The following is a 14,625-nucleotide window of genomic DNA, read 5'->3' as shown; positions in this document are numbered from 1 at the left end:
TTCAAAACTCCTCACAAATAAAAGTAACTAAAAATAACAAGGCTGTCAACCAATATCACAAAGGAAATATACTATTATGATGCTTCTTCTTCTTCTTATGTGATGTTTATAATAGTTACTGCACCTAAATTATTTCAATGCATTTGAGTTGCCACCTTTGACAACAAGTAATTTTGTAACATTTAAGTAATTGTCATTTTTTATTTCATAGATACATATGGCCTTATCCACTCATCTATCACCACTTGAAAAATCAAACAAACTACTGCCACATAATTAAGAGAAATTGTCCTGTTTAATTTTTTGGTTAGGTGATATGCTAGTCCATTATAGTTATTGTGGCATTATTCTCTCCTATAAAATTGACCATGATATTATTTTCCTCATTATTACAATATAATAATAAAGCCATTGTTTTCTGCTGGAATAAGTATGAAAAGTCATCTTACCTCTTCAATTATATATATAGATATCATCACAAAGCTAATAAGATATTGAGTTATATGGCAGCAAGAGATTGATGGGTTCATCAGAGGACAAATACCGCACGTTTTTGCATCAAGAGCAAGAGAAGAACACCAAATGGAGATTTGGTGCCCCTCCTAATTATGATGTTGTCAACAAGCTTTTTGAAGAGGGCAGAACCAAGGTACCCCCACACTTTAGAATAACTACTACTAAGTAATATATATAATACACTAGTATTTATATTCTTGATTGCAGAAATGGCCTCCTGGATCTCTTGAAGAGCAGGTGCAGACTCTAGTCAAGAATTGGGAAATGGAAGTTTTCCATAAAGTTGATGTAAATCAATACAGATCACTGGATCCACAGAAATACACTTTCAGCCTCAATGGTAATAATAAGTTAACCATGTATTATACGGCAGAGACTCACATGCACTTATTTTCGTAAAGTTGATAGTTAAAAATTGTTAAATAATTGAACATATATTTAGTTAAGTTATCATCTAACGATTTTCAATTATTAACTTTACATAAAAATAATTGTGTGTGAGTTTTCACTTTTCATCACGTTATATATCTAACCATGTATTATAAACTCATAAACTCACGTGCCAGTGTTTGTAAAATTGATGATTAAGAATTGTTAGAAGATTTGATATATTTAACTAAACTATCGCCTAATACCACACTTCAGGCAATAAGGAATTAGCATATCTCCATTTTTGCCTTATATTGGTTGGAATATTAGTTCTGATATCATGTAACGAAATTATTTATTCTAAAGTTTGGACAGATTATAAGTTGAAAGCGAAAAGTTGTTCTTAAGCTTTTGAGAATTAATGGTGATAGGAAGGAATGCTATGACGTTGGAAGAGAAAAAGAAGCTTGGAGGTGGGTATAATGCACTGCTGCAAACATCGATGCCACAAGAACTAAGGGTATACGACCCAAATGAAGAAACAGCAGATTCATCTCACAACATTTTCACCACCACTTTCCCACGTGGTTTTGCTCTGGAGATTCTTCATGTCTATTCTGGACCACCCGTTATTATTTACAAGTTCAGACACTGGGGATTCATGGAGGGTCCTTTCAAGGGCCATGCCCCAACTGGTCAAAAAGTTGAACTTTTTGGAATCGCCATTTTCACGGTATATTATATCATTGCTTGCTCCATTTTCGAAATAGTAATATCCATATATGCATGATATTAGAAAGAACATTAGAAAATTAGCTTGGGATGGTCGAGTGGTCAGCTCACTCGTCCGCTTAAACCAGTGTTGAGGGTCGAATCTCGCCTTGTGCAAACAGCAATCCATCGACCAGCGGCAGACCTTTAAATAAAGCTCAGATCCGTGATAGATTAGTTATTTAGTCCTTGACTTATGGAGTTGGAGTCTACCGTGGACAACCAAAAAAAAGATATTTGCTTCAATTAAGAATCTGAATCTAACTGTATGCAGCAACATATATAGCATTGCTTTGATGTTAACACTTATTATTTATACTATGCTTTCCATACATTTATGGAATAAATTCAATTTTTAGTCTCCTGAAAGGTCCTGCCATTGATGCAAGTGGTGAAGATGCTATTTCAAGCTGTCCTGTACTCAGGAACACTGGCTAAGGAATAGATAGCACAACCCTAACCTTAAGACTCAGATTGTAATACAGGGTTACAGGCAAATAAAGGTTCTTGTGCCATTGTAGTGCCTATTTATTATTTTTTTTTTCCATTGATATCTCTCAACCCAGTAGTTTAATAACTAATCCACTACTATCATAATTTCATTTAAAAGTTTGTTGCTACCTAATGAATTACTGCATATACAAAACGAAATTCAAACTTTTAAAACTTATTTAAGTAGACGAGCGAACTAACCACTTGAATAATCCAACAATAATAATAAGTATCTATATATATATATGATATATATTATCAACCTAAGAATAATATATCTGAAATATTTTCTTTTTCTAATTCTACAATTAATAAATTAGAGAGAAAATAAAGGGCTAATTCTCTTTGGGTTTGCATAGATTTGTTTGAAGATACAAAACATTTTAGAGGCTAGACATATTACTTGAGTAAGCCAAAATTATGAATAAGCTTTTGATAATAGCATTGCATTCATTACATTCTCGAACTGACGCGGTGGACAGATGCAATGGCGAGGCAGAACATAGAGCAGTGAACGAGGTGTGAGATCCAGCAGCAAAGACGAGAACGGACACGAGAGTTGCAAAGAAGAGAACAGACGTACTTTTAAAAGGAGAAAGAACGCCGCGAACAGAGAAAAAAACATTCTTCACAATTGGATTCCCATTCCAAGCGGTCTCCACAGAAATCTCCGCGCCTCGGGAAGTTTTGCCATCCCTACCTGTGATGCCGCCCCCTTTTAAGGTGATGATTTTCAGTAGCTAAGAGAAGAGGGGTTGAATCTTAGCCTCCTTTTTGCTTGATTACACTTGCTGGTCTTTGAGGATACTTTTTAATTTTGTCTCGTCCCTAGCTACGAGACTTTTATTTTTGTCTCGTCACTTGGCACAAGATATTTTCAGTTTTAGCTCTTGTACAGTAGAAACAGAAATGGGGTAGAAGAGAGAGAAAATTACACCCAGATATATCCTGGTTCAGCTGCTAAGTGCAGTGCAGTCTACATCCAGTCTCCATCACAATAATGATAGAATTTCACTATAATCTTCTTGATTACAGACTGTAAAGTGCTAACCCAACTTACAAGGGGATTTCCACAGAATCATGAAACACAACACAGATGTACAAAGAAACTCTAAGGACATCTATGGCTTTTTCTTTTAATTTTGCACTCTCTGCCTTTTTCCACTCCATGGTTTTTTTTATACAAACCTCATTGTTTGCCTTTTTCTATGAGACTAGAGACATGACAAAATCAAACAGAAAATTACAAAACAGAATACATTGAAGGAGAAAAAAAAATCTGTTAGCTCAAGTAGCTCTGAGAATTTGTGCCTTGCACCCTCACTCTTCTTCCTTACTCCTTGCTTCAACCCGTGGCTGTTCTCTCTTTTTATAGAAGAGGGAAGCCTCCACCTTTGAAGCCAAAAACCAAGCCAACTTCTTCTTCTCCAAGAACAAAACTGGTTCGGCCAGAGAAAGAGAAGAGATAACCCATGCAAAACCCAACATGCAATTACCTCTAGTCCTTCCTTGGTCATCACTCTTCATCAATCCGAGCACTCCATCCTTGGCTTGCTCTCCAAGATGAATTTCTGGCCCTTGATGCTTCATGATGATGATAGCTTCATCTGCTCTAATCTCTGCCTCTTTCATCATGTAGCCACCCTAGCTACCTTCTGTGGTGGTTGAGAAGAATCAGAGACAAGCCATCCCTCCAAGAATCTTCATCTTGCTGGCCGAATCTTCTTCAACTATTTTTGATATGAAGAAGCCAAGATCTCATCACAAAATCTTACCACAAGCAATGAGAATCTTAGCCACAGCATACTTTTCTTTTTCTTTTTCGTGCCATCATTTTGATGGTCATGTAGCGTGCTTCTTTTTCTCTTCGTTGGCTATGCTTAGCTTCCATGGTTTCTCTGTGTTATGACCGAGGGTTAGAAGCAGAGAGAGAAGAAGGAAAGATATGAACATTAACTAAAGGATTTAGACAAAATAAATTAAATGTCCACTTCCCTTTTGTTTCTTGGTAGTGTGCCTTTCATTAAGGCCATCAATCAAATCAATGAAACTTTCTCTCTCATAGTTCCAATGCATTTATTAACTTCACACTAATAAAATTTGAATTCCATCACATGGTGAAGTGTGAGATCCGTTGAAGGCATAAAGCAATAACAACATTTGCTTTCCTAATTAATTGTTTTCAGATCATGTATTGGGGTGTATAGCAAAAAATGATTAACTTGGGCTTGTAACAATAATGGATCAATTTGGCCCAAGTAACATAATAATCAATTCAGCCATATTCATTATATATTCTTGCATCAATGCTGATGGATTTAACCAATTGGGCTTAAGTAAAAATTTCTGGCCCAAATATCATAACCATGTTTTCGGCCACCATAATCACAATATCTTAATACCAAGGCTGAATATTTTTGATACAATTGGGCTTGCACCAGAATTATTTTATTTTCGGCCCAAACATACCTACATAGCAAAAATTAAATTATTAACATATGTGAATTAATATTTTTGCTATTTATCAAAGTAATAATGTTTAGTCACCACAAATATTAGCTTAGAGTTTTCCAAACTCATCAATCTCCCCCTTGATAACAAACATTATTAAAATTAAAATGGAAAGAAATTTAAGATTGAGTAAAGAATACTCCCTTTGAAGATTTGTATTTCTTCCCTTTTCAAATTGTTACATGGCTCCCCCTTAATATATGCTATTTTACCAAGGGAAGCTTTATACCTGTAACTTTTCAAATCAAGCTTGAGGCAACTATGTTATTCAACATATAAAAATTTTGAAATGTTGAATGCTTGATTTATGAGCAGAATTGGATGATAATCAAAACTCGTTTGTTATCAATAATTTGATTTTCTGCTCAAACTATGATCAACCAAAAAATCTTTTGAAAATAAATTGATGTTTAAAATATTTTTCATTTAAATCAGAGCAACATACTTATAGTAAGAAAATATTTTTAATCACAGCATGATCACAGCAATTTTCAACATTTATTTTCATACCCAATGCTTAAAGAAACTGCCAAAAATAAAGTATTCAGCAAATATGTTTACCAAGATAAATCAGAATATTCCTATTCCACTAGTAGCAAGCATATTCATCAAGATAAAACTATCACAAGAATACATGTTAACAACCAATTAACAACCAGGCAGCCATAATATCAAAACAAATGCATCACAAATATAATCAACCAAGCATTATTAGTATGCAATATCAAGCATTAGGTGTATCCTTTTAACAAGGGTGATCATAAACTCTCAAAAGAGAATTTCATCCCTTGTTTTCTAGTTTCAATTTTCATGTTTTTCAGTTTCAATTTTCAACATTTATTCTCCCCCTTTTGTCATCAAAGGGGCACCTACAAAAAATTTTTTGACATAGAAAACAAAGTATGCAAAATATAACCCAAAAGTATCCATAAAGTATCACAGAGTTATAGTACTAACAGTATCCAACCCAACAAAACAGAATATCAAATTGAGCCTCAGTATGCCAATATCAAAATAAAAAAAGGAAAACAGTAATTAATCATTAGAGAAATTAAAATCATATTCCTCAGCTCCTTCTTCACTGGCAACACCCAACTCGTCCTCAAGATTTTCTAGCATCATCCTCCTTGTAACTCATCTTCCCTTAATGACTGAAACCTTATTCTCAACAGCTTCATTTGTTAAATCAACTTCAAAATACTCAAAAATGCTGGTGAGAAACATGCCATATGGAAGACTAGCCTTTTTGGTATCCTTTACAGATTTCCACATATGCCTTATCATAAGGTATGCAAAGGAAATTTGAGAAGAAGTAACAAGAGCAAGAAAGTCAGAAACTGTTACCTGGTGGCGTAAACTACTTTGTGGTATAAGAACATGAGATATGAGTTTGTAAAGAAGAATTGTCTTATCTGGACCAAGTTCCTTGAGAGTTGGATTCGTACCATCCATTCTAGAGAGACTTTCGCAGGTTTGATTTAAAGCCATCTGGTAAGTGATCACAATCTGTAAATCCCATTTCTTGGACATGTATACCCTTAGTCCCTTTTCTTTGTAGCCTAGACCCATCTCAAGGGTTGCAATATCAAGGATTATGTGAACTCCCTTCACATAGGAGTGAATGATGCCATCCATTAGTCGCATGTTGGCATAGAACTCACGGACCAAACTGGGGTAAACCGGTTTTTGAATGTGAAGCAGTGGTGTCCATTGAAGGTTGTCAAACAGAGAAGAGACATGGATTCCTTTGTTGGTGAGTGAGTTAAGATCGACGAGGTAAGTAGCGCAGAGATGACGTTTTCTCATATCTTCTTTGTGGAGTTCATAGGATGCACAAGAGTTGAACCTAGATGGATCATAGTGAGAATGTGATTTTTGGAGCTTTTTCTTGAAATTCCACGTCTCCAGGTTTGCTGACTCCTTGGTATTATTCAAGGCAAACCCTTTAGACTTCTGAGCACTGCTTCCGGGTGTGATTCTTTTTGGTGGTGAGTGCGATGGTGATGAATTGGTGGAAGTGAGTGATTCTTCTTCTACTTCAATGCTTGGCACTTTGTTCTTCCCACTTTTTCTTGAACTTTTCTGAGTAATCACCTTAGTGTGCATGGTTTCGGTCTGTTTGGTTGGAAGTGAGAGAGAAGATGAAGAAGTGGAGTGGATATGTAAGTTGAAGAGAAGGCCGAAGGTTGATGTGAGTGGAAGGAAGTTAGAGAGACATTAAATGCTTATTGGAAAGAGGTAGTGGAGGAAGTTAATGACCATCAAGGGGCACAGTTATTAACCAAGGTGGTTTCCATTTATTTGAAAAAGTGGTTTCCTTGAATCAAGGGATTAGTTGAAAGGAAAGATTTGATTTGACACTATGCTTCTTTCAACAAGATTTGATAAGACCACAAAGAGATTGTGATTTTCAAAAAATGAGGAACTAACAAAACGGTCATGGTGGGGTCAAAGATATTTGGTATGGCCCACGAAAATTAAATTCTGCGTAGCCTCTCCCTTGATCACATCCCTTCCAACACTTTTATTTTTATCTCGTCCATTCCTACGAGACAAAACTGAAAAGAATCAAAATTTCACAAATTATCAACAGAAACAAGATCAATCATTCTCAAACTTTTTCTTAGTGAACAGAATCTGTCTTCACAAAGGGATTTTGTAAAAATGTCAGCAAGTTGGTCTTCAGATTTCATAAATTGAATATCAATAGTACCCTTTTGCACATGTTCTCTAATAAAATGATATTTGATCTCAATGTGTTTTGTTCTTGAGTGCAAAATAGGATTTTTTGAAATATTTATAGCACTCATGTTATCACAAAATAATGGTATACTATTAATCTTTAATTTGTAATATTCTAACTACGTTTTTAACCAAATTAATTGTGAGCAACATGCAGATGCAGAAATATATTCAGCTTCAGCTGTGGATAGAGCTACGGTTGCTTGTTTTTTTGCTTGACCACATGTTAAGTGAACTTCCAAGGAAGCAACACATGCCGGATGTACTTCGTCTATCCACTCTATCTCCTGCATAATCTGTATCACAAAACCCTACTGCACAAAAATCATCAGATTTTGGATACCATAAGCCATAATCACTAGTTCTCTTAATGTATCTAATGATGCGTTTAATGGCTGTAAGATGAGATTCTTTTGGGTGAGATTGAAATCTTGAACATACACCCACACTTTGAACAATATCCAGTCTAGAGGAGGTAAGATACATTAGTGAACCAATCATTCCTCTATACCGTGTTTCATCCACATCTTTGCCATCATCATCCTTTTCAAGTTTAGTGTTTGGATGCATTGGTGTTCCCATTGGTTTAGAGTTTTCTAGGCCATACTTTTTGATAAGTTCTTTTGCATACTTTTCTTAGTGAATAAAGGTACCACTAGGAGTTTGTTTAATTTGGAGGCCAAGAAAGAAAGTAAGCTCTCCTATTAAACTCATATTAAACTCACTAGTCATGAGTTTTCCAAACTCTTCACACAAGGACTCATTGGCCGATCCAAACACAATGCCATCCACATAAACTTGAACTAGGAGAATATCATCATTAGATGCTTTAATGAATAAAGTTGTGTCCGTGGCACCCCTTTGAAATTGATTTTCTAATAGGAAGGAACTAAGCCTTTCATACCAAGCCCTTGGAGCTTGCCTAAGGCCATAAAGAGCCTTTGAAAGTTTGAAAACATGATTTGGAAAATCCTTATATTCAAAACTGGGGGGTTGAACTACATACACTTCTCTATCAATAAAGCCATTAAGGAAAGCACATTTAACATCCATTTAAAACATTTTAAAATCCTTATGGGCAGCATAGGCAAGAAGCAACCTAATTGCTTCCGTTCTAGCTACCGGAGCAAAAGATTCATCAAAATCTATACCCTCTTCTTGATCGTAACCTTGGGCCACTAATCTAGCCTTGTTACGAACAACTTGTTCATCCTCACCAAGTTTATTTTTAAACACCCACTTAGTACCCGTAACTTTCTTACCATCCGGATGAGGTACTAGTGTCCAAACCTCATTCTTGTCAAATTGAGCAAGCTCCTCTTGCATGGCTTTCACCCATGATGGATCTTCAAGAGCTTGTTTGACATTGTTGGGCTCCAATTGTGACAAGAGTGCAAAATTGCTTGGTTCAGATTGCCTTTTGGTTGAGGATCTTGTGGTCACACCTTGAGAAGGATCTCCAATGATAAAGTCATGAGGGTAACCCCTCATAGACTTCCATTCTCTAGGCTTCCTTTGTGGTGTTGAGCTTTGATGAACTTCTGTGGGTCTCACTGTTTCAGTTTCTCTTGCTGGCTCAGGAGACAAAATGGAAATGTCTCCTCCATTCTGACGAGACAAAACTGGACTGACAGATTCTTCATTTTGAGTAGACTTGGGATTTTCTTTGCTTGTTCCAGCTTTTTCACAATCTGAATTATTATCTATCACAGTACTGAGAATTAAATTAGAATCACAAAAAGTAACATGTATGGATTCCTCTATAGTTCTATGATCTTTGATGTAAATTCTATAGGCTTTGCTAGTAGTGGAGTATCCAACAAACATGCCCTCATATGATTTTGGATCAAATTTGCCAATATTTTCTTTGCTATTAAGCATAAAACACTTGCATCCAAAAACATGAAAATACTTAAAATTTGGAGGGGTTCCTTTCCATAGCTCATAAGGAGTTTTCTTTAACCCTTTTCTAATAATGGTCCTATTCAAAATATAACATCATTTTGTTGAGGTGTTCTAGGGCATGAAAAATTATGAGTAATTCCAAAGTCATCACAGAATTTTTCAAAGTCTTGGTTTTTAAATTCTTTTCCGTGATCACTTCTCAAGTGGGCCACTTTTAAATCTTTTTTATTTTGAATTTTCTTGCAAAGGGTTGAGAAAGCATGAAAGGCATCATTTTTATGAGCAAGAAAAAGTACCCAACCAAATCTAGAGTAATCATCTACCACTACCAAACCATAGTGTTTACCTCCTAGACTTTGAGTTCTTGTTGGACCAAAAAGATCAATGTGTAACATCTCTAATGGCCTTTTGGTTGAAATTTCATCTTTTGGTTTAAAAAAGGATTTAACTTGTTTGACTAGTTAACAAGCATCACAAGTAAGATCCTTATCAAATTTGATTTTAGGAATTCCTCTAACCAGATTTTTCTTTACTAGCTTAGAAATTTGGTACATGCTAGCATGACCCAACTTTCTATGCCATAGCCATTTTTCAGATTCAAGAGAAGTAAAACATGTTACATTTTGTTCTTTCAAGTCCTCAAGAGTTAAACCATACACATTGTTGCATCTTTTAGCTTCAAAAAGAATATCCCCCAGTTTTTTCACAAACAACCAAACACACAAACTTTCTAAAAATAACTTCAAATCCTAAATCACACAATTGGCTTGCACTAAGTAAATTATGTTTCAAACCATTTACAAGAAGAACATCATTTATACAAGATGAACATCATTTATACAAGATGAATAGCTTTTACCAACTTTTCAAACGGCCACTATATTTCCTTTACCATCATCACCGAAAGTGACAAGTCCTCCATCATATTCATCAAACTTAATGAAGAAGGTTGTCTTTCCGGTCATGTGCCTAGAGCATCCGCTATCCATGTACCACATATTTTTCTTCCGTTTGGATGCTAGGCATACCTAATCTATGTGATCTGCCATGAGACATGGTTGTGACTTGGTCTCGGATTTCTCATCATCATCATCTGAGTCATTTTCCAAATCTTTCCATGAAGCCATTAGTCCCTTCTTCTTTCCTCTTTTTAGTTTCTCTTCCTTCTTTAACTTGGGACAATCAGATTTGAAGTGCCCCATTTCCTTGCAGTTGTAATAAGTTACTTTGCTAAGGTCTTTCTTCATTTGCCTTTGAACTTCACCATTTTCCTGAATTTTTTGGCAAACAACACAAATTCATTTTTAGAGGAGTTATCACTGGATTCATCATCCAGGGGGTTAGTTACAGAAGAAAAGGCAATTTCTTTCTTTTTTGAATCTTTTTTCAAATAAGTGTTTTCAAAAACAAGAAGATTTCCTCTCAAATAATCACATGTCATGGAATCAAGGCTACTGCTCTCAGAAATGATTAAAGCTTTTATTTCCTACTCTTTAGTGAGACATCTCAACACTCTTCTCACAAGCACAGAATCAGAATGTGTTATTCCCATAGCATCCAAGCCAACGATGATGGTGTTGAACCGTTCGAACAGTTCGTCAATAGATTCTCCTTCCTTCATTGCAAACATTTCATACTCTCTGTTTAACATGTCTATCCGAGTCTTCTTCACAATGGTGGTTCCTTCATGAGTGATTTGCAATTTGTCCCAGATTTCCTTTGCCTTTGTGCATCGTGATATCCGTCGGTATTCCTCAAAACTGATAGCACAATTGAGTAGATTTACAGCCTTGGCATTTAGCTCCACCTTCTTTCTATCTTCCTTGGTCCAGCTTGCTTCTGGTTTAAGAGTAACTACTCCTTCAGCACTTGTGTTAGTTGGAAACTAAGGACCCTCTAGGATGATCTTCCAAAGCCTGTAGTCTACTGCTTGCACAAAGATTTTCATTCTCTCCTTCCAATAGGTATAGTTTTTTTCCATTGAAAAGAGGCGGTCTGTTGATTGACTGTCCTTCTGTAAGGTTGTAGGACACCAAATTTGAGCCACTGCTTTCTGCCATATGGATCTTTTCTCCAAGCTGCAAAGCTTGATCTCTTTGAGACCAAGCTCTGATACCAATTGATGGTTTTCAGTGGCTAAGAGAAGGGGGTTGAATCTTAGCCTCCTTTTTTGCTTGATTACACTTGCTGGTCTTTGAGGATACTTTTTAATTTTGTCTCGTTCCTAGCCACGAGACTTTTATTTTTGTCTCGTCACTTGGCACGAGATATTTTCAATTTTAGCTCATGTGCAGTAGAAATAGAAATTGGGTAGAAGAGAGAGAAAATTACACCCAGATATATCCTGGTTCAGCTGCTAAGTGCAGTGCAGCCTACATCCAGTCTCCATCACAACAATGATGGAATTTCACTATAATCTTCTTGATTACAGACTGTAAAGTGCTAACCCAACTTACAAGAGGATTCCCACAAAATCATAAAATACAACACAAATGTACAAAGGAACTCTAAGGACATCTATGGCTTTTTCTTTTAATTTTGCACTCTCTGCCTTTTTTCCGCTCTATGGCTTTTTTTATACAAACATCACTGTTTGTCTTTTTCCATGAGACTCAAGACATGACAAAATTAAACAGAAAATTACAAAACAGAATACATTGAAGGAGCAGAAAATCTGTTAGCTCAGGTAGCTCTGAGAATTCTGTGCCTTGCACTCTTACTCTTCTTCCTTACTCCTTGCTTCAACCCGTGGCTGTTCTCTCTTTTTATAGAAGAGGGAAGCCTCCACCTTTGAAGCCAAAAACCAAGCCAACTTCTTCTTCTCCAAGAACAAAACTGGTTCAGCCAGAGAGAGAGAGAAGAGATAACCCATGCAAAAACCAACATGCAATTACCTCTAGTCCTTCCTTGATCATCACTCTTCATCAATCCGAGCGCTCCATCCTTGGCTTGCTCTCCAAGATAAATTTCTGACCCTTGATGCTTCATGATGATGATAGATTCATCAACTCTAATCTCTGCCTCTTCTATCACGTAGCCACCCTAGCTACCTTCTGTGGTGGTTGAGCAGAATCAGAGACAATCCATCCCTCCAAGAATCTTCATCTTGCTGGCCGAATCTTCTTCAGCCATTTTTGGTATGAAGAAGCCAAGATCTCATCACAAAATCTTACCACAAGCAATGAGAATCCTAGCCACAGCATACTTTTCTTTTTCTTTTTCGTGCCATCATTTTGATGGTCTTATAGCGTGCTTCTTTTTCTCTTCGGTGGCTATGCTTAGCTTCCATGGTTTCTCTGTGTTATGACCGAAGGTTAGAAGCAGAGAAAGAAGAAGGGAAGATATGAACATTAACTAAAGGATTTAGACAAAATAAATTAAATGTCCACTTCCCTTCTGTTTCTTGGTAGCGTGCCTTTCATTAAGGCCATCAATCAAATCAATGAAACTTTCTCTCTCATAGTTCCAATGCATTTATTAACTTCACACTAATAAAATTTGAATTCCATCACATGGTGAAGTGTGAGATCCGTTGAAGGCATAAAGCAATAACAACATTTGCTTTTCTGATTAATTGTTTTCGGATCATGCATTGGGGTGTATAGCAAAAAATGATTAACTTGGGCTTGTAACAATAATGGATCAATTTGGCCCAAGTAACATAATAATCAATTCAGCCATACTCATCATATATTCTTGCATCAATGCTGATGGATTTAACCAATTGGGCTTAAGTAAAAATTTCTGACCCAAATATTATAACCATGTTTTCAGCCACCATAATCACAATATCTTAATACCAAAGCTGAATATTTTTTATATAATTGGACTTGCACCAGAATTCTTTTATTTTCGGCCCAAACATACATGCATAGCAAAAATTAAATTATTAACATATGTGTTACAACAAGGATAAGGATGGATGCTCATTGATGGTGGATCTGATTTTCTATGGTGAAAGAAACAAATTCTCATGACAGCACAATTAATATGGTTTGAAAGGTTGAATTCATTTGCCTATAAAAGCATGGACGAGGCAAATAGATTACACACACAGCAATATAATAATATTCTCTTTCTTTCTCTTACTATAAACAAATGCAATTTTCTCTCTTCTTACTTTTAATACTTCTTTCTATCTTTATATATATATTTATGCAATTCTCTCTCTCTTTACTTTTTATACTATTTTCTATCTTTATAATTATTATTGAGCTAATTATTTTAATGCTAGAGTCTTATATTAATACATCTTTATTTTATATTTAATATATCTTTTATTTCACAACACGTTATCAGCACGAGACTCTGATCAAATTTTTAGGAAGACTCAGGTAACAAATTTTCATTATGTTGAAGCTCTCTTATCTTGAATTCAATGCTCTTGATATATCTGGAAACAATTATTTATCATGGATACTAGATGCTGAAATCCATCTTGATTCAATGGATCTTGGAGATACCATTAAGGCTGAAAATAATGCATCCCAGAAGGATAAAGTTAAAGCCATGATTTTTCTTCGTCGTCATCTTGACGAAGGATTGAAAAATGAATATCTTATATTAAAAGATCCTGCAGATCTTTGGAAAGACCTTGAAGAAAGGTATAATCATCAAAAAACGGTGATACTTCCTCAAGCCCGATATGAATGGACGCATTTGCGTTTACAAGATTTTAAATCTATAAATGAATATAATTCTGCAATGTTTCGAATTGCCTCACGAGTGAAATTGTGTGGGGAAAAAATAACTGATCATGATATGTTGGAGAAAACTTTCTCAACCTTCCATGCCTCGAATGTGCTCCTGCAGCAGCAGTATCGAGAGAAAGGGTTTAAAAAATATTGTGAGTTAATTTCTTACCTTCTTGTTGCTGAACGCAACAATGAGTTGTTATTGAAAAATCATGAAGCGCGCTCAGCTGGTGCTGCCCCATTTCCTGAAGTAAATGTGGCAAATTACCCCAGAAGAGGTAAATGGCAAGGTTTTAATAATAAGAAAAATTATGGAAGGAAAAAGAATTATGTTCAAAAGAGAGGATCTCACCAGAAGTGGGATAAAGAAAGGAATATCAGGCACAATAAATCAACAGGGGATAAGTGTTTCCGTTGTGGTGGAAAGGGTCATTGGTCACGTACCTGTCGTACCCCAAGGCATCTAGTCGATCTTTACCAAGCATCTTTGAAAAAGGACGACAAAGGAAAGGAAACAAATTTTGTTTCAAATGATGCTGAGAACTCCACCACTCATTATGATGTATCTGATTTCTTTGAGGATCCTGAAGGAAATATTGGTCATTTGATCAATGATGGAATAGTT

The 14,625-nt window shown here is 35.8% G+C and overlaps 1 protein-coding gene across 1 annotated transcript; it reads left to right on the top strand.

Annotated features, from left to right (window-relative positions):
• The first annotated feature begins 411 nt into the window (after positions 1–411).
• LOC107460539 (pathogen-related protein) lies at positions 412–2,190 on the top strand. The gene is made up of 4 exons (XM_052253225.1): positions 412–649; positions 724–856; positions 1,317–1,669; positions 2,014–2,190. Exons 1-4 carry the CDS (start codon positions 521–523, stop codon positions 2,092–2,094), a joined length of 696 nt encoding a protein of 231 aa, XP_052109185.1. The 5' UTR covers positions 412–520; the 3' UTR covers positions 2,095–2,190.
• The last annotated feature ends 12,435 nt before the right edge of the window (positions 2,191–14,625 follow it).

Source organism: Arachis duranensis, chromosome 8 (assembly GCF_000817695.3).
Source record: "Arachis duranensis cultivar V14167 chromosome 8, aradu.V14167.gnm2.J7QH, whole genome shotgun sequence".
NCBI classification, from domain to species: Eukaryota; Viridiplantae; Streptophyta; class Magnoliopsida; order Fabales; family Fabaceae; genus Arachis; species Arachis duranensis.
Note: the sequence above shows the minus strand (reverse complement) of the source record. Positions and strands in the feature narration are given on the sequence as shown.